The sequence below is a fragment of the Meleagris gallopavo genome, chromosome 13, assembly GCF_905368555.1.
Source record: "Meleagris gallopavo chromosome 13, MGAL_WU_HG_1.1, whole genome shotgun sequence".
NCBI classification, from domain to species: Eukaryota; Metazoa; Chordata; class Aves; order Galliformes; family Phasianidae; genus Meleagris; species Meleagris gallopavo.
Window position 1 is genome coordinate 10,584,308 of NC_139416.1, and position 24,755 is coordinate 10,609,062.

General features: G+C 40.7%; 1 protein-coding gene and 1 pseudogene across 2 annotated transcripts; both read right to left on the reverse strand.

The window, feature by feature from the left end:
- Positions 1–602: 602 nt before the first annotated feature.
- On the reverse strand, positions 603–15,109 carry LOC104915493 (fatty acyl-CoA hydrolase precursor, medium chain-like). Its single transcript, XM_085234759.1, has 15 exons — positions 14,887–15,109; positions 13,933–14,137; positions 13,404–13,548; positions 12,848–12,981; positions 12,357–12,510; positions 11,408–11,509; positions 11,143–11,247; positions 10,962–11,012; positions 10,377–10,517; positions 10,207–10,293; positions 9,016–9,163; positions 8,675–8,806; positions 8,408–8,480; positions 7,795–8,009; positions 603–1,039 (listed from the first exon to the last, which is right to left on the reverse strand). Exons 1-14 carry the CDS (start codon positions 14,954–14,956, stop codon positions 7,832–7,834), a joined length of 1,725 nt encoding a protein of 574 aa, XP_085090885.1. The 5' UTR covers positions 14,957–15,109; the 3' UTR covers positions 603–1,039; positions 7,795–7,831.
- A 689-nt stretch (positions 15,110–15,798) lies between these two features.
- Positions 15,799–24,408, reverse strand: LOC104913005 (liver carboxylesterase-like; annotated as a pseudogene). Its single transcript, XR_014886189.1, has 11 exons — positions 24,191–24,408; positions 23,762–23,892; positions 23,371–23,506; positions 22,710–22,863; positions 22,350–22,451; positions 21,385–21,483; positions 20,752–20,892; positions 19,565–19,645; positions 18,557–18,695; positions 17,794–17,952; positions 15,799–16,266 (listed from the first exon to the last, which is right to left on the reverse strand). The product of XR_014886189.1 is annotated as a liver carboxylesterase-like (transcript).
- Positions 24,409–24,755: the final 347 nt, after the last annotated feature.

A 24,755-nucleotide genomic window follows, 5' to 3' on the forward strand; every position in this document is an offset into this window, starting at 1 on the left:
TTTCGTAGCAGCTGCCTAGGGCTCCTTATAACTGCTCTTCACAGAACTTCAGGCAGCAGGGATTTGCTTAAAAATGCACTGGAAACAGTTCTCAGAACACCAGGAGATTCTTCCTGCTGCAGAACCGTTACCTTTACTGTCTTTAACAATTAAGTCAGGACTTACTTTCACTACACACAGAACAAACTAAGAAAACTGTTCTGCTTATGCATACAAAAATAAAACAGGAAAAATGCTAGTGCAGCCTTGTGCATTCAGAAATGTTTGGCTGGTATCTCGCCATACACGAATTTTGCAACAGCTAAGAGAGGTTTTCTCCGCTACTGCAGTACAGGAGCTGTATGCAAGGATTTGAGTGGTAAGAACACATTGAATCCCTGTGAAACATCAGGAGGGTTTACTTCCATGTGATCTTGCTTTTCTTTCATGCCATGCCCAATGATAAATGTAAGAAAGCACTGAATAGAAATAGCTTACCCATCTGTTGTGATAGCATTTGATTTTCTTTCCAAGCTCTGCCTTTAATTTCCTTAATTTTTTTTTTCTCCACCAATGACAACAGATCCTACCCTAGGATTCCTGTTTTGTCATGAGAAAGACAGTTTTACTTGCAAAACACGTCTTTATTGATTAAACTTGATTAACACAACATTGCTGCCAAATTCTTCTTCAGCAATGGCAAAGCTGCAGAAAAACCTGAGGAGCAGACAGATCTGTCAACTATATTGAATAAGTGAGGCTTCAGTTGTGGACACGAACCGGGGGAAAAGCAAAGGATCACAAAGTGGAAATCAATCCACTGCCATAATTACAGCGAATAAGCGTAAATATGAGAACTGCGACAAAAAAGGTGAAAGGAAGATTAGCTTTCTTGTTTTCCATTCTTTTCCTAGTTGGCTTTCCAAACATCACCTTTTCCCAGAAGTCTACCTTCTTTTCCTTCAACTTTCTGGCTTTCCTTTCTCTCAGATTTATCTCCAAGCATTCTTCATTTAGATTACGCAACGGCCATTCAGCCAGACCTTCCCCATTAGGATTCCTGTAAACAATAAGAAAGAAAGAGAAAATTGAAGGATTTCAAGGAAATTCAAGGAAATTGACTGGTGGTGCCAGGCCCTATCGGCCCCGAGGTCCCAGCATGTGACTGTGGCTCCCTATGGGGCATGTGGCCTCCAGTCGCCTTGCAAACAAGTGACGGAGAGGAATCGACAGACAGCCTGTGCTCCGGATATAGTGAGCCCCCAGTCTGCTCCTTCCCCTCACAATACTTATGTAGAACTAGGGGGTGTGGGACTGGGACAAAACTCTCTCCCAAAAGGGCAAGGTGATATCCACTGCTCAGTGGCGGAGCCTCTGCCCTTTTGTTGCCGAGCAGAGCAAAGCTGTTTGAGAGAGAAGGATGGGTGGAAACAGATACCTACTCGGCGTTGTGGGCGTCCCACCCCCAGACCATGCTCGGCTCCCCAGGTGCCTCTGCGGAATAGATTTGAGGCCCTGGAACCCGAGGGAGAGGTGTGTGCAAGTGTGGAAGGAGGCCCACCTGTGAGGGTGCCTCGGGGGAAGCGGTCAACCCCGCGCCTCAAGACTTCCTACACCCGAAAGGATAGAAGGGTGGTTGTCATAGGCGACTCCCTGCTGCAAGGAACTGAAGGCCCTATATGCCGGCCCGACCCTACCCGCAGAGAGGTGTGCTGCCTCCCTGGGGCTCGAGTCAGAGACGTTGCTAGGAGAATTCCCAGACTGATCTGCCCTTCTGACTACTATCCACTATTGATAGTACAGGCTGGCAGTGAAGAAGTTGGTAAGATAAGCCTGAAGGCTATCAAAGATGACTTCAGGCGACTGGGGCGGGTAGTTGAAGGAACAGGTGTGCAGGTAGTTATTACATCTGTACCTTCAGTGGCAGGAAACGATAGTGGGATGAGCCTAAAAACCCATCTCTTGAACAAGTGGCTTAGGAGTTGGTGCAAACGCAGGAGTTTGGGTTTTTTTGATCATGGGGCAATTTACTCGGCACCTGGCATGATGGCTGCAGATGGATGCAGCCTGTCTCCACAGGGAAAGAGGGTTCTAGCTGAGGAACTGGCAGGACTTATTGACAGGTGTTTAAACTAGGTATGAAGGGGGAAGGGGACAAAATGACGACCGCTGGGACTGAGGGGGCAGTTCGAGGCTCCAAACAGAACTTGATGGGTGGAGACAATGGAGTTCAAAGGCTTGGAGAGAGGTGGAGGGATGCTGCTTCTCTTAAGTGCCTGTATACTAATGCGCGTAGCATGGGGAATAAACAGGAAGAGCTGGAGTTCTGCGTGCGGTCGCAAGGTCATAGCGCGATCATGGAGACGTGGTGGGACAGCTCGCATGACTGGAATGTTGTCATGGAGGGCTATGTGCTTTTTAGGAAAGATCGGCTGGCTAGGCGGGGTGGTGGAGTTGCTCTTTATGTGAGAGAGCAGCTAGAATGTATTGAAATTCACTTGGGGGAGAGTGATGTAGCAGTGGAGAGCTTATGGGTGAGAATCAAGGGGCAGGCTGGTAAGGGTGACACTGTTGTGGGGGTGTACTACAGGCCCCCTGATCAGGATGAGGAGGCTGATGAGGCCTTCCGTAAGCAACTGGATGTAGCGTCACGTTCCCAGGCACTGGTGCTTATGGGGGACTTCAATTATCCAGATATTTGCTGGATGACCAACATAGCCAGGCACGCACGGTCCAGACGGTTCTTGCAGTGCGTTGAAGACAACCTTCTGATGCAGGTGGTGGAGGAACCGACGCGGGGAGGGGTGTTACTGGACCTTATTTTCACCAACAGGGATGGACTTGTTAAGGAAGTAAAGTTAGGGGGCAGTTTGGGTTGTAGTGATCATGAGATGGTGGAGTTCAAGATCCTGAGCGGAAGAAGCAAAGCAATAAGTAGGATTGCTACCCTGGACTTTAGGAGAGCCAACTTCGATCTCTTCCGGGACCTACTTGGAGCTATCCCGTGGGCTCGGGTGTTAGAAGGTAAGGGGGCCTCTGAGAGCTGGTCAGCATTTAAACAGCTCTTCTTCCAAGCTCAGGATCGGTGCGTCCCTGTGAACAAGAAATCGGGAAAAGGTGGCAGGAGACCTTTGTGGATGAGCAAGGAGCTCATGCGCAAGCTCAAAGGAAAGAAGAAGGTCCATGAAATGTGGAAAAAGGGTCTGATCACTTGGGAAGAATATAGGAATGTAGTCAGGGCCTGCAGGGATGCAACGAGGAAGGCTAAAGCCCATCTGGAATTGAATCTGGCTAAAGTGATAAAGGATAATAAAAAAGGCTTCTTCAAGTATGTTAATAGCAAAAGGAAAACTAGAGAGAATGTGGGCCCCTTACTAAGTGAGGGGGGGGTCCTCGTAACGGGGGATGCTGAGAAGGCAGAGATACTGAATGCCTTCTTTACTTCTGTCTTCAGTGAAAAGGCTCTTCCGCAGGAATCCCACACCCTGGAGGTTAGTGAGAGGGTCTGGGGAATGGGAGACTTCCCTTTAGTCAGGAAAGAGGACGTGCGTGAGCGCCTAGGCAGTACTAAGGTCCACAAGTCCATGGGAGCTGATGGGGTGCATCCACGTGTGCTGAGAGAGCTGGCGGAGGTCATTGCTGAACCGCTCTCCATCATTTTTGAGAGGTCCTGGACAACAGGGGAGGTCCCTGAAGACTGGAGGATAGCCAATGTCACTCCGGTCTTCAAAAAGGGCAAGAAGGAAGACCTGGGTAATTATAGGCCTGTCAGCCTCACCTCTGTCCCTGGAAAGGTGATGGAACAGCTTGTGCTGGATACCATCTCCAGACAACTGGGAGAAAAGGAGGTTATAAGGAGTAGTCAGCATGGGTTCACCAAGGGGAGGTCGTGCTCGACCAACTTGGTGGCCTTCTATGATGCTGTCACATGCTGGGTGGATGGGGGAAGAGCGGTAGATGTAATCTACCTTGATTTTAGAAAGGCGTTTGATACTGTCTCCCACGACATCCTTATAACAAAGCTGAGGAAGTGTGGGATAGATGAGTGGACAGTGAGGTGGGTTGAGAACTGGCTGACTGGCAGAGCGCAGAGGGTCGTCGTTGGTGGTGCAGAGTCTGGCTGGAGACCTGTAACCAGTGGTGTCCCCCAGGGGTCTGTGCTGGGTCCGGTCTTGTTCAACATCTTCATCAATGACCTTGATGAGGGGACAGTGGCCACCCTCAGCAAGTTTGCTGATGATACGAAGTTGGGAGGATTGGCTGACACGCCTGAAGGCTGTGCTGCCATTCAGCGAGACCTGGACAGGCTGGAGAGCTGGGCAGTAAGAAACCGGATGAGGTTCAACAAAAGCAAGTGTAGGGTCTTACACCTAGGGAGGAATAATTGCATGCACCAATACAGGCTGGGGGATGAGCTGCTGGAGAGGAGCTCTGCAGAGAGGGACCTGGGCGTCCTGGTGGATGACAGGTTGGCCATGAGCCAGCAGTGTGCCCTCGTGGCCAAAAAGGCCAATGGCATTCTGGGGTGCATTAAAAAGAGCGTGTCCAGCAGGTCGAGGGAGGTGATCCTCCCCCTCTACTCTGCCCTGGTAAGACCTCATCTGGAGTACTGTGTCCAGTTCTGGGCTCCCCAGTACAAAAAAGACAGGGATCTCTTGGAAAGAGTCCAGCGGAGGGCCACAAAGATGGTGAAGGGCCTGGAGCATCTCCCCTATGAAGAAAGGCTAAGCGAACTGGGTCTGTTTAGCCTTGAGAAAAGAAGACTGAGAGGGGACCTGATCCAGGTTTATAAATATCTGAGGTGTGGCGGCCATAGCGGTGAGGCCAGTCTCTTTTCAGTGGTACGTGGAGACAGGACGAGGGGAAACGGACATAAGCTGCAGCATAGGAAGTTTTGCACGAATGTGCGTAAGAACTTCTTCACGGTGAGGGTGACGGAGCACTGGAACAGGCTGCCCAGGGAGGTTGTGGAGTCTCCTTCTCTGGAGATATTCAAGTCTCGCCTGGACGCCTACCTGTGCGACCTGGTGTAGGGAACCTGCTTTGGCAGGGGGGTTGGTCTCTATGATCTCTAGAGGTCCCTTCCAACCCCTACAATTCTGTGATTCTGTGATTCTGTGAAAAACCCTGAAATTTGTTAGCAATCCAGAAATCATCAAGAGAAGATTTCAGGACTGTTGATGAACAAGATCAGCATAGTTATTCTACAGGTAGTGGAACTGAGGTACGAGGAAGTGAAAGGATTTGCCTGTATCCTTCCAGGTAACCAGAAACACAACCAGTAAATCAATGAACAAGACCCTGTCTCCTGAGTCCCACTACCACTGAGGAAATGGGCCACGTCGTTTAGTTCTATGGATCTCATCCTCGTTTTGTGGGACTGAAATTCTCTGTTCTGAGCACAACGAGGCAAAGGTTTCTTCATCTTGATACAAGAGGATGGAATTTCGTGCTTCAACATTTCAAGAATTTTCCCTTAGAATCAGTTACATGTATGACCACATGTAAATACACCTCAACATATCACAAGGAATATTTGCTATTAGAATGCTTTCCTTTTAAATTTGAGAAAAAAGCAAGAGAACTCTACAGCGTTCTCTAGTTGTTCTCAAAGGGCAGGATATTATAAGTAATATTATAATAAGGATATTAATAAGTAGATGCCAAATGTAAGCTAAATCAAAGGACTCTAGTAACAGATTAATTCATGCTTTTTACAACACAGCTGGATTGCTCTAAAGTTCACTGGAGTAAAAGGAAATCATGCAGTTTGCACGGACTTTGAAACAGACTATGAGCTACTGTGAAAATGACAGCAATAAAAGAAGAAAAAGTGCAGAAAAAACTTTATGTATCTCATTCTCGTGTTCTTCTTTCAAAATGAGAACTGTACCCAATCTGTTTCATGGGAAAGAAAGGACTGCTTTCTATTTCTTTTAGGCATAAGCAAGTAGTGGCAAGTGCTGGATTCACAATATTCCTGAGGAGGTGACACCTTTCACTGAACCATTCAGTGATCAGCACGTGAGTTTGGGCTGTGGCACAAAGGATTCTGCCTGAAAGAACCTGAGCCCACACTTCCAAAATGCTACGAGAATGCCCAAACTGTTACGGCAAAGGCAATTTAGAGAGCATGCTCCTAATCCTTCCTCAATGGACCAGTTCCATTTTTTAAAAAAACATGACCTACTGACTGAGTCATGTGACAAAGGGACTTTAACCCAGGCCTGGTTCACGTTTTCATTTTTTGGCAGTACATTCATATGTGAACAATGATTTTCAAGGGGGAAACACATAAAGGGCAGTACTTCATAAAAACAAAAACAGAAGATCTCAGGTGAACACCTTGAGAGCTCATCAGGAATGGCATCCATTGCCATCGAACATGCATGATGCATTAGTTTCACAAAAACACAGGCAAACATCCCACTGGTTTTATGCCTTTGTTCCCCTCGATTTGTGATGTTTTAATGAAAAATACATAAGAATGTAAGGGTTTTTTTTCACTTATATGCATGACGTTCATTATATATTTTGTATGCAGCCCATGGCAATTCCTGTTGGCTCAATGTGGCTTGGGGCTAGCCAAAAGATTGGACAACCATGCTTTATCCCAGGTTTTAGATCTTATGCTGAAAATGAAACAGTGGAGTTCCAGCCTTACCCTAATGAACGCAAGCTGGAACGCTCTGCAAAACAGACTGTAACCCATTCTCTGCAGCCTGAAAGCCAGTCAGATTTCTCAGAAAAGAGGACGCATTACTTGAAATACCTCAAGCAAAGGAGACAGGCAAGACTTCCCACTTCCTAGTAACCTGCTCATCTCCCACTAGAGATTTAATCAATCAATTTAATCACTCATATATAACTTCCTGTGCTTCAGAAACAGCAAACTGTATGTGATAAAGAATGGAGAATTCAGTAAAGTAATACTGAACAAATTCAAACAAGAGTAAGGGTTACATTTCCATCTCATCGCTAATGTGTGCACCGTAACATGATGAAAATGGAAGTAACAATACTGAATCATGCCACTACTGTGAGAGTATTTTATAAATGAATCCTGAGGTACAATTTCTTACCCTATAGGCCTATGGTAGTACGTACACTTAAAAGAAAAGCCAAACACGTTAAATTTAGAGGCAGCCACTGTTCCAGCTCGCAGCTGAACATTCTGCCTGTAGCTCCAGTATTTGTAACAGTTTACAGAACAGGAAAACAATTGTGATCCCACGGCTGGTTTTTGATGGATACTCTTATCCTCACAGGAAGGCTGTAAGAATGACAACCAAGGACACTCTCAATAAGGAAGAGCGGAAGGAACAGGCAGCATATTGTGACACCTATGACACATTCAGTAAACATAATTTCTTATACATTTCAATATATTTGCCAATATTCCCTTGGATACACAGAATCATAGAATGGCCTGGGTTGAAAGGGACCACAATGATCATCTAGTTTCCACCCCCCTGCTATGGGCAGGGTCACCTAGGCCAGGCTGCCCAGAGCCAAATCCAGCCTCGCCTTGAATGCCTCCAGGGATGAGGTATCCACAACCTCCTTGGGCAACCTGTTCCAGAGTGCCACCACACTCTCTGGTCTGCATGAACCTAAAAGGCTTTTTTTCCCCCCCGCTTGCTTCATCATTGATTTTTATTTCCGTGAGCATTTTGCACTTCCCCTGATACTCCCTTTTCACTAAGGGAGAGAATCAAGGCAAGTTCTCCTGTGATCACGACAACAAACTACTCACTAGTGAGTTAGAAAGTCAAGGTTAAAATCTGCATTCTGACAAATTAATGTTGACCTTACTTCGGGTTGTAAAAGGAAAATGTATCCCCTGCAGCTCTCACAAATCCGTGTGTTCTCTCCTTCTTTCACTGCTCATCTGTTTTGTGAGCTGTACCCAAAACTCCATTTTGTCTTCTTTCAGTTTCTTTGCTGCCTTTTGTATGAGGTCTATTTCCAGGTATCTTTCATCCAGATCATACTGAGGCCAATGTACCAAGCCTTCCCCATTGGGATTTCTGGAAACACAAAAATGAGAAGTTACCTCTCCATTTGTGCGCTGACTTCTCAACCTGAGATCGTTTCAGAAGACTAACAGGAGCTCAGATTGCACGATTCTAGAGCCTGAACAGATGGATGTTTTTATCAAAATGCTCATCACTGGAACAGCAAACATGTAATAATGATTGCCATTACACTGGGATCTAATCCTCCACTGCAGATACAAATAGCTCTTGGATTTTATTTTGGATTGCACGTTCATTTCCAGAGTTTTTCTTGCAATTGTTAAGAAGAGAAACTATTTGTTTCAATACTCATCTTAAACTCTGCCACGTTTACAGGAGCTACCAAGCTGCTGCTATGCTTCAGGCAGCACAGACAAAACCTGAGCTGCAGTTAGCACTGCGGATCTCACCCGTTTCTAGCAAAGTTAGTCCAGTACTTCATAACAGTTCTGCTAAGTTTATTTTCTTCTTCTGTAGCATTCCCTGCAAAGTGAGAGAAGAAGTGGCAATATTCAAAGATCAATAATCAAAAAACAGCAGTCCAAACAATTCCACGGCAAAGGAGCTATGGATTCTATTATTTCTAAACAAAATTCTATTCTGAAAGTGCTCAGGTGAGTAAAATTAATAACAATGTAGATTTTAAAAGAATTGTTTAGCAAGCCCAGATAACTCACCAGCTAAGAATGGCTTTCCAAAGACAAATGCAATCTCATCTCTATGATCTGCTTTTACAAACTCTGGTACGACACCTGAGGCTGAGCTTGGTTGATGTTGAAATTCATAGAAGTAGACTGGGTGGCCAGCATCTAACAGAAAATAAATTTAAAAACGAGAATGCTAGTATTGCAAATGCCAGCCAACAATGATGATAAACTTTCACCACAAGCTATTTTGATAAAATGCAAACATTAGCAGTTCTTCTCATCGAAAAATGAGATACATACATAAAGTCCACAGACAGGCTCAAGAATGAAAAACAATGTTTATATGAATAGATGCTGAATTAGAGACTCACCTCTATGGTATCTAGCCACTTCAGTGGCTGGGAAAGTAAACACATGATCTCCTATTGCATCAAGAAGGCCATCTCGCACCTGAGCACGGCTCTCTGCTTTCCCTATGTATTCATTGAATACAAGGTCAACAACGTCAGAAGAAACTCTCTGAAATGAACAAGAAAGGTACTTTTTATAATGAGAACCCACCCTAAAAGGAGTAACAGTATAAACAGAGAGTGCCACCTGCATGTCTCTGGCTAGACTCCAAACATCACCATCTTTCAGAAAAAATCCCCTGCTGCGTCCAAGCAGAGCTCACAGTTCACAGTGGTGCACCTTTACCTAACCTAGATGTTCTTAGGGAGAAGAGATTTGCAAGATCAAAAAGGATGCCCTCAAGTGCCTTTAGATAAATACCAATTGGTGATGCTAAGAGATAGATACGGTACTCTGTTCTTCCTTTGGTGGAAACAACCCTCGTAAGAGAAATGAAATCCTGCTGGATTTCATAAGATCCATTTCTTGCTGCAGACGGCCATAACTTACTCCCCTTCAGAAAAACCCTGGGCTCTGCCATTCCCAGACAGATAGATTCCTATGGCTCTACATGATCCTTTACTGGCTATGTTTATCAACTTCTCAATTCTAACCTATTAATCTGCAATTTTTCAAGTTTCCTAGTTTCAGGAGAGCACAAAGCAACCAGAAAGCTGAGAGCTTTGTAAAACAGAGGGAAACAAAACCTCCCATGTCTACATGCAGGTCTCCTGGTGCCATTTTAGGCATCCCGAGATGTCCTTTCTAGTCTCCATGTGAAGCTTGAGAAAGGCTTTTGTGTGTTCTGTAGGTGTTGTGTCATATCTGCTGGTAGAACGCATATGCTGGATAACCAAGTGTATCTTGAATGTCATGGGACCAATGTTTAGTTGCCAGCATCGCTTTGGGATTTCCACAGCATTCCTTTTTAAAAAGATGGGGCATTTAGGATAGAGATTTAGAGTATCTTCCGTGTTCATCAATCACTATCAGCAATACGAAATGTGAATATGGAATAATCCCAGTGAAGAAATAGAATTCTGATCACTGGCATAGTATTTTAATATCAGAAACTGCCTTTTTTGAAAAAATTTTATCTGAGTTTACTCTGTAGCCACTGATCATAGGTCTGCTGCACAACATTCCACAGCATTCTGGAAATGGTCTCTCACCTCAAATGATAATGCAAACGAACTTTGTAATACTTGGCGTGCAACTTTTTTGTCCAGACCGTCTGTAAAATCAGGAAATTTCATCATCTGCATGGCAAAGAGAATACACATTTATGAGGAAATCTTATATCCAAAATCATATCTAAATAATGCCATTGTAAGTCTCTTACTTCGGGAATTACCCATCCGAATTCACAGTTATTCACTCCTATTATATATGGGACTGCATTCATTGCTTTTTCAGACAGTAATTGCCTGGGACTCTTTGGAAAAAATACACCATCCACACAAGAACTGATGAACAAGGGAGTCTGGAGAAAAACAAACAAAGAAACAAAGTAAAAGCTTCACCAAATGAACATATCAAGTGAAAATATAAGTAGTAGTAGTATTCAAGCTCTCTTAATTTTCCACAATCAGTGTTTTGAACCAGAGAAGATTGCGAAGATTAGCATTGCTTTTAAATACTTGTGAAATGTAGGTTATTGTGAATTTACATCTCCTCTTAGTTAGAAATATCCTAGTATGAAAGAATGGAGAGCTTAGAGAAAATCTAACTTCTACATTGGAACTGCAAAGGAACAGGAAAACCAGGATTGTGGTAAGAAATTTACAGGACAAATTTATGATGTTAAGTAATGTTCAAGCTCTCCAGGAGAAACTGTGACATCTCATACTTTTGTCTCTTCCCTTGACAGAACCTGACAGTGAAACACATGTAGCTCAATGCCCATACGGAGTTAAAGAGAAGGAACCTGTTCACAATTCTCAGGTGAGGTGGAGCACAGTCGCAATGTTGTCAGATCCTGAAAACATAAAGAAGGGACAGATGTTAGATAGACTTCAAGTTCTCTTAATATTACAGGATATGTACAGCATGCTCTGTTATGATCAAATTTGAAATGCCGCTCATATACAAGGTATAATTTCACCTACCATTTTTAGAGTTATCTGTTCTATCTCTTCCTCTGTTTTTCCTCTTAAGCATTCAACCAGAGCAGCAGAACTGGATTTTTCACAGCCAGATGCAGCAGCAATTCTCTGCAATCAATAGAAATGAGTCACATTCTCATTCACTAATTAACCAATACACTGTGGTTGCAGTAGCATATGAAAGAAATCTAGTTCCACTTTTTGGAAGAAATAATTTAAATTTTGTGCAAAATTATCAGAAAATAAAAAAATGCCACAATATACCCACTTGTGCTTCTTCCTCAGGCTTATCAGTGAATAAAGTCTTAATTGCAGTACCACTCTCTGAAATGGCCTTATGGAACAAGCCCTTTGCCAGTGGAGATAAGACCTGGAAAAAAAAAGCACCATCCAGAAAGAAGAACAAGCATTACTGGAAATGGACTCTGATCACTGACACAGGATTTCAATATCAAAAAATGCCTGTTTTGAAAAAAATTCATCTGAGTGTTACTCTGTAGCCTCTGATCAGAGTTCTGCTGCACAAGGAATTTTGTCAGCCCTATCAGGATAAGCTCATACCTGTCCTTCCCCTCCCAGAGCCCCTTTCTGTCTAGACTTCATGGAACAACACCTCAATCCGGATAGATACGCATGAGCTATAACTGTCCAAGATAGTCTGGCTGCACTGCAGAAAGAGACAACAATATACAAACAAAGCATACATATCACTGAACTCTGGCTTCGCTGCATGATCTGTATAAAGGTGTTTGAGAACGGTGAAGAAGACCTCTCAATGAATATGCAGAGTGTTGAAGTAAATATTTTGCATCAGTGCTGAGTCATGAAATGTCTGTCTACTTCCTGTGTCAAGACTAAACACCTGGATTTCTTTGCAGAAGTGACAGTTGATGCATAAAGAAAAAGGACATAAGGGCAGCCTCACACAAGACTCTTCATAAAACGATAAATTTTGCAAGAGCCAAAATCCCAGAAGTGAAATTTGAAGATAACAAATAACTTCCTGGGTCCAAACTACATGATTTGGGTAAAAAAACACTTCCAACAGTCAGAAGCTGCACTGGTATCACACTGTATATCAGACTGAGGTGATGTGTGGTTTACCTGAAAGCTACCCATGTTTTCTCACTGATTTTTCTTTAATGTACTAACAGTGACCATGGACGGTGGGTTTTTTTCTCTCAAATAATAAACATTCATGCCTATGGTGAACTTACCAGAGCAGATACACTGACTCCCCCTGCAGACTCTCCACAGATGGTGACAGATCCCGGGTCCCCTCCAAAGTGTATGATATTTTCCTGTATCCACTGAAGAGCTGCCACTTGGTCCAAATACCCCCAGTTACCACGAGCATGCCTATCACCAGTACTAGAAAGAAAGAACAGATTTCTTTAAATGCTTGATGTAGAAAAAAACAACACTGAGATAAACACAATGTGCAGGATAAGGAACCAGCTGTGAAGGAGCCTCTCTACGTAAATTTAAAATGAATTGGCTTCAAAAGGGGTGAGATCAGGCCAGCAGTCAAGCCACAACAGTCTCTGAAGCAGATCTGGGACTTGCATGTTGCTCCCAACTGCAGCATGTGTAATTAAGAAACAGAGAGTTTACTTGCCAAAGCAAGTATTCTACAGGCCTTTCCACAAAGGATTTGCACACATCATTTTGGAAATCGTTTATCAAAATCGAAGACAGCACATCTTACCTAAAGTATCCAACTATTCCCAATCTGTACTGAATTGCCACAACAACCACGCTGTCGAAGGCTGCTAATGCTGAGCCATCATAGGATGATGCTGCTCCAAAAACTAATCCACCTCCATGGATCCATACAAAGACCTGGAAGGGGAAAAAACAGAAACAGTTCAGCACAGGGAAGAGCTCCATGTGATACACACTGAATATCTTTGTTTCTGCTGCTTAACACATGAATCCTTCAGATTACATTTCACAAATGGTCAATGTCTTTCAAATTGGAGGCTGGCAGCCTCACAACAGGCACTGATTTCATTAAATTCTTGAATTTTACCAGTCCCATGCAGGAAATCAAACACTGCCTAAGTAAAAAACCAGTAAGGTTTTATTTGTTAATTGTTAAAAACTGTGCCAGTAAGTCCACATACTGTACAGGTTGCAAGTTTGCAGTACACGTACTGTAATCCTCAGGAAGCTGTTTGAAGATTCAAGGTCAGGCTCAATCTGTCACATCAAATCACAGAATTCATCAAGCCTGCTAGGGGCTTTGTACTGATTTTCCTTACCGGCAGCTTCTCCTGTTTGTTTGCAGAAACAGGTGTATATATATTCAGGTATAAGCAGTCTTCAGACATCTGGAGACGAACTTTTCCTTTTCTATTAGTAATAACATCTGAAAAAAACTGTCCTGTTACTTTGTCCTGTAGACACCTGAAAAATAAGAGAAATAAAAATCAACTGAGATAAAAAAATTCACAGCTATAAGATAAAACTTTTCTATTTCTAGCAAAAAAAACAGTGTTCAGTACCCTAGTACGTTTCTCGATTGCTGGCAACATAAAACATACAGTAAAATTTTAATTTTCAATATGAAGAAAGCTCAGTTATGATGCCTACTAGAGAGCACTCAATAAAACAGCAGCTTTTAAAGATTTCCTCAGAAATGCATTCACTGTAGCAGATGTGAGAGTAGGTGAGACGACACCAAGGAGTTTATCCTTGTGGCTTTTGATCAGCCTGCGTATCAGCGTCCTCAAACTGCAGGTAATACGAAATCACTGAGAACATAAAAGCTTTTCTTCCTGCTTTACTTACATTGGTGGGTAGGAAGTGGCATCTCTGACACCTTTCCATGGCTCAGGAGGCTGGGGTTCAGAAAACCTCAGTGGTCCAACAGGAGGCTTAGCAAAAGGAAGTCCCAGAAAGACATTTACGCTCCTCTCAGCCACATCTACTTTGATTTGGAATCCTCGGGCAGTCCCATATTTGGTCACCACTTCTGGCTGCTCTGCTTTTTGCCCTGGGGGTTGCGTGCACAACATCACATCACGGATTGGTCTCCTGGTGAGCAACTGACAGCTTTCTAAGAGCTTTGGTTACCTGAATGTGCACCTTCTGTTTGCTTCAACAAGTCGTTTTCAAACACAAGCCTTCAACAAACGCTAATCACTAGAGCTGACTTAAGTTCAGCCTTCATTCTGATAGTGTTCCCAGGTATGATCTCCCTCAGCCATACCGTGCCTGCAGCATATAATGTGCTTACTCTCCACACACATCAGTAACCGTGCATAGATTGCCCTCATAAAGAAAAGGCATTTCCTGATTTAGAAAAGCATCTGTGAGTGCACAAAACACATTTGGGTATCTGGATAGAACCAACCCACAAACAAAAACACCTTCTACCATACCTGAAAACAGTCAGGCACGCGCAAACGGTGCAAACATTCAGGTAAGATTTACTTTAATCTCAGTGTGAAATTTATCAGAAGAAACAACAAACATGGCATATTGGAGGCTCTGACTCAGCAGACAAAATTTCACAATAGGAATTTAGTTTTGCTGGCTGCACATGAAAAAAACCGAGACAAACGCCTGAAAGCAGACCAGAGAAAGAAACAGAGAGCTCTTTGCTGTTCAGACCTCAGTTCTATGCAGCAGGATTGGGACTTCAGGGCCTCCTTTAAGCTGGGGCTCCCACGGGTAAGCAAACTGCGCACGCACTCTAACTCCTCACAGCAGGCAACAGTGAAAAACATTTTGGAAGCTTACCAGTAGCTACGAGTGCTGTGAGCCCGGCGATGAGGATCAAGGACAGCAGCGTGTTCTTTTCGGTTGCCATTCTGCAGCCTACTCACACACTTATTGACTCTGTGCACTGCCTTTAGTACTCTGTCAGTATAGCTGTTGTGCAACACAAACACTGATAAGGAAAAGCAGTGCTCAAGCTGTGAACCGAATCGGCCCGGACCAGCCTTCAACAACTGTCATGACGGAATGGCACTGCTCCAAGGGGAGCGTAAGGCAGCTTATCCGTACATGGGAATAGGGGAACCTTCAGCTGTGCAGAACGGCCCCACAATTTCGTAGCAGCTGCCTAGGGCTCCTTATAACTGCTCTTCACAGAACTTCAGGCAGCAGGGATTTGCTTAAAAATGCACTGGAAACAGTTCTCAGAACACCAGGAGATTCTTCCTGCTGCAGAACCGTTACCTTTACTGTCTTTAACAATTAAGTCAGGACTTACTTTCACTACACACAGAACAAACTAAGAAAACTGTTCTGCTTATGCATACAAAAATAAAACAGGAAAAATGCTAGTGCAGCCTTGTGCATTCAGAAATTTTTGGCTGGTATCTCGCCATACACGAATTTTGCAACAGCTAAGAGAGGTTTTCTCTGCTACTGCAGTACAGGAGCTGTATGCAAGGATTTGAGTGGTAAGAACACATTGAATCCCTGTGAAACATCAGGAGGGTTTACTTCCATGTGATCTTGCTTTTCTTTCATGCCATGCCCAATGATAAATGTAAGAAAGCACTGAATAGAAATAGCTTACCCATCTGTTGTGATAGCATTTGATTTTCTTTCCAAGCTCTGCCTTTAATTTCCTTAATTTTTTTTTTCTCCACCAATGACAACAGATCCTACCCTAGGATTCCTGTTTTGTCATGAGAAAGACAGTTTTACTTGCAAAACACGTCTTTATTGATTAAACTTGATTAACACAACATTGCTGCCAAATTCTTCTTCAGCAATGGCAAAGCTGCAGAAAAACCTGAGGAGCAGACAGATCTGTCAACTATATTGAATAAGTGAGGCTTCAGTTGTGGACACGAACCGGGGGAAAAGCAAAGGATCATAAAGTGGAAATCAATCCACTGCCATAATTACAGCGAATAAGCGTAAATATGAGAACTGCGACAAAAAAGGTGAAAGGAAGATTAGCTTTCTTGTTTTCCATTCTTTTCCTAGTTGGCTTTCCAAACATCACCTTTTCCCAGAAGTCTACCTTCTTTTCCTTCAACTTTCTGGCTTTCCTTTCTCTCAGATTTATCTCCAAGCATTCTTCATTTAGATTATGCAACGGCCATTCAGCCAGACCTTCCCCATTAGGATTCCTGTAAACAATAAGAAAGAAAGAGAAAAACCCTGAAATTTGTTAGCAATCCAGAAATCATCAAGAGAAGATTTCAGGACTGTTGATGAACAAGATCAGCATAGTTATTCTACAGGTAGTGGAACTGAGGTACGAGGAAGTGAAAGGATTTGCCTGTATCCTTCCAGGTAACCAGAAACACAACCAGTAAATCAATGAACAAGACCCTGTCTCCTGAGTCCCACTACCACTGAGGAAATGGGCCACGTCGTTTAGTTCTATGGATCTCATCCTTGTTTTGTGGGACTGAAATTCTCTGTTCTGAGCACAACGAGGCAAAGGTTTCTTCATCTTGATACAAGAGGATGGAATTTCATGCTTCAACATTTCAAGAATATTCCCTTAGAATCAGTTACATGTATGACCACATAGATGAAGAGAACAAGGTATTATTATTAAAAAGTAGATGCAAAATGTAAGCTAAATGAAAAGACTCTAGTAACAGATTAATTCATGCTTTTTAGAACACAGCTGGATTTCTTTAAAGTTCACTGGAGTAAATGGAAATACTTCAATTTGCATGGACTTTGAAACAGACTATGAGCTGTTGTGAAAATGAGGAAAATAAATGCAGAAAAATTCAACTTCATATATTCTCATGTTTTTCTTTCAAGATGAGAACTGTACCCAATTTGCTTCATGAGAAAGAAAAGACTGCTTTCTGAGCATTACTGGTTTAGGCATATGCAAGCAGTGACAAGTGCTGGATTTACAGTATTTCTTAGGAGGTGATACCTTTCAGTGGTGAACCATTCAGTGATCAGCACATTCATTAGTGCTGTGGCAACAATGGATTCTGCCTGAAGCAAGCAGAGCTCATGATTCCAAAATCCTACAGGAACGCCCAAACTGTTATGGCAAAGGCAATTTGCAAGCATGCTTTTAATTATTCCTCAAAAGACCAGTTCAGTTTTTTTAAAAAGATGACTTATTAACTGAGTCATGGAATGAAACACTTTAACCTAGCTCTTAGATCTTCATTCTGAAATTGAAACATGGGAGTTCCAGCCTTGCTCTAATGAACACAAGCTGGAACGTTCTGCAAAACAGACTGTAGCCCATTCGTTGGGGCCTGTAAGCCAGTCAGATTTCCCAGAAAAAACGACACATTACTTGAAATACCTCAAGCAAAGGAGACAGGATAGATTTCCTGCTTTCTCAGTACTCTCCTCATCTCCCACTAGAGATGATTTAATCAATCTTTCCCTCAATGAATATGCCAGAGAGCTTTGACTTAAAAATAAATTAACAGTGTCAGTATAATGACAGAAAGCTTGCTACAAATTTCACTTACTAAATTGTTTGCAGCATATATAACTTCCTGTGCTTCAGAAACAGCAAACTGTGATAAAAAAATGGAGAATACAGTAATGCTGAACAAATTCAAAGGAGAGAGAGAGATATCTTGATCTCACTGCTAGCATGAGCACTGCAACTCGATTAAAATGGAAGTACCAATACTGAATAATGTCAGTACTGCGAGAGTAATTATAAACGAAGCCTGATGTTTAATTTCTTACCCCGTAGGCTTATGTCACCTGCCAGATAGGATCCTCCAAAGACAAAGTGAACTTCATCTCCATGATCAGCTTTCACATATTCTGGTTTAGTATCCCAGTATGAAGTGGGACGACGCTGATACTCAAAGAAGTAGGTAGGTGCTTCAGACTCTACAAGATGTTACATTTAGAGAGTTATAGGAGAAGCATGTTAGTATTATCTTAAATATGTACAATGCTTTACAGGCAACTGGGCACATTTCTGAATGTAACACTACTCCCAAATACACACTTGTATCTTTTATTAAAAATGAAGAATGCATAGTATTAAGACGATGAAAAATTCACCTTGGGAGTACAGATAGAAAACAAAATCAAGTTATTTCCCTACACTTACATGTCATAAAGTTTCTAGACTGCAGAGCTGCTGACTTCTGAAGCTGTAGTAGGCTAAAAGGGAAATTCCAGGTTCCTTCTATTTTTAAGCTTGTATAATTCACATAGCAAACATCTATTTGTGTTATCCTTTTCTTATCTCAGTGTTCTGTAATTATAAGCCCAAGTGCAAAATACAAGTACAAAAGTAAAAGCATCATTTGCTTGATGTGTTTCTGTATCCCTAAATCACACTTCATTCTCAAAGTTCCCAGTGGGAATTTCAAGAAGGGTTACCTACACAACAGGATTTGTTTCTATGCCATTTAACTCAGCCTGTAGTAAAAAGTTTGAGTGTCCTGTTTTGAGACTGTTTTAAAGAGAGTGTTCATTGGCTCATCTCAGTAATAACTCTGTGCTTTAATGGATGCTATGACAATAATGAAATCCCCCAGCAATTCCAGAAATCGGTCTTGTAGCTCAGCAGGATCATCTGTGTTTTCCAGGTATTCATCCATTTTTACAGGTAACAATTCTGTTGGCAAATTCTAAACAAATTAAAAAAAAAAAAAAAAAAAAAAAGGAGGTGGGGGAAACATGGAAAAACTATCACTTTCAATTAGCTGCTAAAAATGTCATGTTTTAAACTTCAGAGATTCCGCAAAGGTAGAAAAGTAAAGGATAGCACCCATACTGATGGAAAAACATGATGGCAAACAAAACTCATTGACATTTTTTTGTGAAAAGCAAAACAAAACAAACACGTCTCAGATAAAATTTATAACAGAGTTAAAACTCCTTAGGAATCAATTAATTTCCAGAAGTTTGGAATTTCACCCATCCTGACAATGTCTTTGGCATCTGTTTTCTTTAGGAGAAAAGAGACAGGAGTAACAAGTTTGAGATCTTGAAAGATGTGTAGACTAGTAGACTACAGGGCAAGACCATCAGGATCTCTAAACACAGCTTATGTCATTAGTGTTACAATTTACTGTTTGACAGATACATTTCAAAACAAAGAGTGCAAAATATTTTCAGTAACTACTTCAAAAGCTGTATTTAATTTACTGAAAAAACCTGCCTTGAAACCCAATATGCAGGAGACTGGATATCAAATACTGTAAGGACATCATTACAGTAATCCTACATACAAATACATAAGACAAAAATGGTGGTTCAGATTTCTTGAAGAGAAAAGGTATTTCCCAGAATCTAGGCCTGACTCAACCCTATTTCTGATTAGCTCCATACACTGCAGTCCTGCCAGCTTTGCTGGCATTCTCCTCAAACTGTAACGTTACCTTGAGCCTTAGTAAGACTATGCATAAGCAGAAAATTAGAGAATGCTAAACTTCACAAATCTGGGATATACACCAGAAAGAGGTTTTACTTCTTAGATTAGTGCAGCAATTCTTACCATCACTGGTAGTAGAAACTCTAAAGCTGAAGTGATTGATTTTTTGTCTCCCACATCTCTCAAAGTTGGTATTGTTGACATCTGCACAGAAAAAAAAAATGTTGCTAGAGCCATTTAACTTCTCCAAAGTTTCATATTTTAACAATTTTATTCCACTTTATTACTACTCATATTTATTTCTGAAGCACCATATCATATGCAAAAATGCAGGAACTGTCTTCAGAATCTTGTATTTACCACAGCATATGTTTCATTCATAGAAGTTAAACTACATCAGCCATTCTAACTATGTACTTTACCCTTAAATCAACACACATTGTTAAGAGATTTTTAAGACTGGGGAGCATTAGGGCAAAATTTAAGCAACAAGCTTGTTGTATCTCAAAGGCTTATTTCCCTTCAGGCAGGGGAGATCCCATTTGGATCACTGGCAGCCCCTCTCCCAGAGACTCAGGAATACTATGTAAATTCAGAACAAATGCTTTGCATTACAAAGCTAAGCATGAATACTTACAAAATTAAGAGGATAAGAAAGACAGAACAAACCCATCCCCTACATTTTGCGGCACTGTATAGCAACTGTTCTCTTGAAGTTACCCAGAGAATTCACATGGAAAAGAATTTATGCACTGAGTGCAAGTGGGATACCTGTATTAACCCTATACTCCACTCACATCTAAGATTTTTAACAACAGATCTTACTGCATGATAACAACAAATACAGGGGCAACAACACAAACCACTCATCAGAGCTCACAACATAAGAGGTAAAATGTTTACAGTGATCAGTACAGCATTTTTAAATGTTCAGTGTACTGATCCTGAATACTGTGTTGGTAACACCTGTGTATTTGTTGTGGGGAAAGGATTGTTTTTATTTTGCAAAGCAATAAGTTCATGACTGCAGCATTGTTTTTACTTTGTCTGCCTGGATAAGGCATTAAATTTTCTGGAAAATACCATATAATACTGACAGTTCAGCATGCAGGATGGAGCCTGTCTTACTGCTTTGTGACCAACTGGTTCTGGATCTCTACAAAACAGAATGAAAACAAAATTTGCTTTGTATATATTCCCAACAGTGCATACGTAAAAAGTGTCCTAGAAGACCTCACCTACTCTTCTTAGAATCACCTGCATTATTTAATACCAACATTCCAAAAAATGAAGAACAGATATTAAATTACAGATCTAATATTCCAGCCAAATTCATTATTGGTGACTCCTATCATAAACAGGACCATGTTAAATTCTTTTCCAGCCAATATATCTTCAGGTGACTTATGAAGAATTATTCCATCCAAAACTAAGGGTAGAAATGGGATTTCCTGAAGGAGTAGAAAAAACATCAAATTACTTGTTAATAGTATTTTCCCTTTTTCCTTCAAGTCACATAATAAAACATCCATATTTAGTGTTCCAGGTGCAAAAAAGAGCTTTAGGAAATCAGGGTACCTATGGCAACTGTAACACACAATTAGAGTTTTTCACAACAGTATGAAATGCAAGCCCGGCTGGGGTATGTTAAGATATAATTTAATGGTTTTCTGATCCTGTACTGTTTACAACTGACATTCAGGTATATTTATGTTTCAGCCTTGCATGCAACTTTACAGTTGCTGTGACACTTCACTAAAAAAAGTCTTAACTAAAGAAAATGTCTGTGAGATAATTTGCATATTTGGGTGTACTTGGACAAAAATTCAGAAAAATTAACTTTGGAACAGGTCAATCATTAACACTGGTCAGAAGCTGATCTGAAGTTCTGTAAGTGTGCCATCAAAAAAAAAAAAATTGTTACGAAGTGAAGTTTCACTTACCGTACTGTTAAAAACTATATCCATTGCTTCCTGGTTCCTCAAACAGTTTATTAGTGAGAGTGAACTGTTAGTCTCACACTTAAATATATTTGCAATTTTCTCAAAATTGTTAACAAAGACAAGAACTGTTAGCTATGAGTTAGTCTTTAAGGAATTTATATGCATAAGATCTCTGTACGCAGTACTGTTGTTTTATATAAGGCCTAGTTTAGGTGAGCTTGATAGATCTTCAAGTACTTTATTTTATTAGAGATCCTATAGTTAGATCATTAAGACAAATAATTCTTCTGTGCTTCTCTTTTGTGCTGTATTTCTGTTCACTGATATATAACCAATCTTGCTGTAGAGATAGCATGAAATTGTAACAAAAATCAAGCAAGACAAGGAAGTTGAGAGAATCAGCTTGAGAGTTTCAAATTATTACTGCCGACAGCTTCAGGAAGAGAAACAACAAAGGTACTTTCATTTCAAGGCATTTTGTTTGTTCTGTTTTGTTTGCTTTACTTCAAATTAAGAGTCTCCATAAAAGGCAATAGCTGAATAAAAAATGAGTGCTTCTTCTGGATTCTAATTAAACCTCCCAAAACACATTCCACCATTATTATGTAAGTGACAGTGTGCATGAAATTGGACATATGCCCAGCTAGGCATATGTGTAATTGAAAATACTTAAATCTACCCACAAACATTATAATCTCATAACTGTATAACCTATTTCCAACATCAAATGAACATAGTAAGATTGAAAATATATAGACTATTTGAATTAAAATCTTACTTAGTGCTAATGAATTTATCCACACATGTGCTTGAAAATAACCCTAATCAACTTGTTTGCATAATATGCAATCAGATTTTCCTCTTCATTTAACCAAATAATCAGATATTAAAAATACTTTTCATTATAGAAGCTTTAAAATGCAAAAATGCATTCTACCTTAAGATAATAATGGAAATAATCCTACCTTAAGATCTGCTGAAAGAAGTAAATCTTTATCAGAGGGAATTAGAACTCCACTCTCTAATATTGCTTTATGAAAGAGACTCCTGGACAAAGTAGATAAAACCTGTAAAAAAGGGAGGAACAGAAAATATTTATTCTATGTCATGGTACTTATCCCATAACAATTTGCTCAGCCAGATTGCTGCATTCAGTGGAGAAATACACATTTTTATACCCTTTTGGGGAAAGTGATCAGACTTACTTAGAACAAAGTGCCTTTAATCTTCTTTTCAAAAACTGGATTAAGCATTAAATGTTACACTAATTAAGTTTACTTTTGAACATTTTTAAAGACACTTTAGTGTATCTATTGCGTGCTTACATGTGCAAAAACACAGCAAGATCCCACAGATACACCAAAGAGTGTGACTGATCCTGGATCCCCACCAAAGTGTTCAGTATTTTCCCAGACTCACTGAAGAGCTTCTACTTGATCCAAAAATGCCTAGTTCCCACAAGCATGTTCACTACCAGTACTGAAAGAAAAGCGGTGTAAGCTAACATCTCAAGAAGAGTAATACTTCTTATACCAGAATAAAATTAACCCTGCTAACTTACAGTTTGTGCAATTTGGCCAAGGAAAGATCTGCATAGCTTACCAGGTCAAAAGACCTTCACACAACTAAGTCATATTTAAGACCCAGGTTTGTTCATTCATACATAGATGGGTTCCTGGCCTTTTCAGGATATTAATTTTTGCTTTACACACCAATGGATGAAGGAAATGGCAAGAAGGAACACCCTACAGACAATCAAATAAGCCCAACTATGATTTGATGGTTAATAAAAAATGGCAATACAAATGGAATTTAAGGACCAAATTCTTAGTGTTCTCATATCTTAATGTCACACAACCACACCCATTTGAATCACTGTACCACTGGGAAAGTGGTGTAGAAATTCAGCTGATTTAGAAAACAGAACCATTTATACGTTAAGCAAAACAAAAAGTATGTAGTAAAAAGTGAAATGGGTCATCTTACTTGAAAAATCCAAGGAGTCCAAATCTGTACTGAATTATTACTACCACAATATTCTCATAGGCTGAAAGTGCTGAACCATCGTAATTAGAAGCACCACCAAATACAAAATTGCCTCCATGGATCCATACCATGACCGTCAAGAAAAAAAGCGTGAAACATACATTACACATTGGCAGGTTTCATATGAAAAAGGAATACAGCAGAGAATTAGTAACTTCAAACCACTGAAAGTCAATGGGATCTTAATTTCATGTTGATGGACTATGAATTTTGCATAATATTAGTCCTGCTTTTGCAGGACAACATTTTCAAAAGCATTTAAGTGGCTTAGGAGTCAGGATTAAAAGCAGACATTGTAGAACACAAGGTTTCACAACGGGTTTACATACAGGTAATTTGTTCTACTGGTCTGCAAGGCTATAAACATTTAGATACAAGCAGTCCTCAGAAGTTTGGAACTGAATGTGTTTTTGTTTATAATTTTTTTCAGCTTTTTTCAACACGGTCAGATCTTGAGGACATCTTCACAAAAGAAAGAAAGAAAGCGTAATTATTAGTAATAAAACTTAAATATTAGCTATGTACCAATGATAGACAAAACACATTTTCTTTATCAGGCTGAATTTCCACGTGGCGCTTGAACTGTCTGTTACTTACAGGAATCCTTATGTTTCCTAATCCTACAGTTCTTATTAAATATCCCACTACCAGTCAATCTAAGTACCTTAATAAAAAACATACCTCTGTACACTAACAAATATGACAGTACTGACAAATATAAGCAAGTACAATACACACAAGTTAAATGAATAGCTCTCACAGTGGTGGGTAAGAAGTTGCATCTTTCAGATCATTCCAGGGGTCAGGAGGGTCAGGTGGAGAAAACCTCAAAGATCCAACAGGTGCTTTTGCAAAACGAATCCCAAGGAAACTGTTTACAAGTCTGTCAGTTCCTTTCACATTTACTTGTTTTCCTCTGAGCCATCCATGTGCAATAGTCACTTCTGGTTCAGCAACTTTCTGTCCTAAGTAGCACATAAGCCAGAAGAATTAATTTGCACTTTCATAATTATCAGAGATTTTTCACTGAGGCTTTTTTTTAGGGAACAATTTATTTTGAAGATTACAGCTTGTTCAATTTTGTTCAGTTTTCATTTTACTTATGTGCAATGACACTCCCCTCCACCAAAAACTTCCATAGCTAGCTCTGTTTATAACACCTGGAACTAGGTAAGGCACAGTTTACACACTGTGCAAGATAATAAATCTTAAAATCAATTTCAGAACAAACAGTAACTGACAAAATCATCAATATTTTCTAAGTTTACCATTCAATAAAACAATATCCTTTTATTAAACAACCCCTTTTATTATTTTCATAAAAA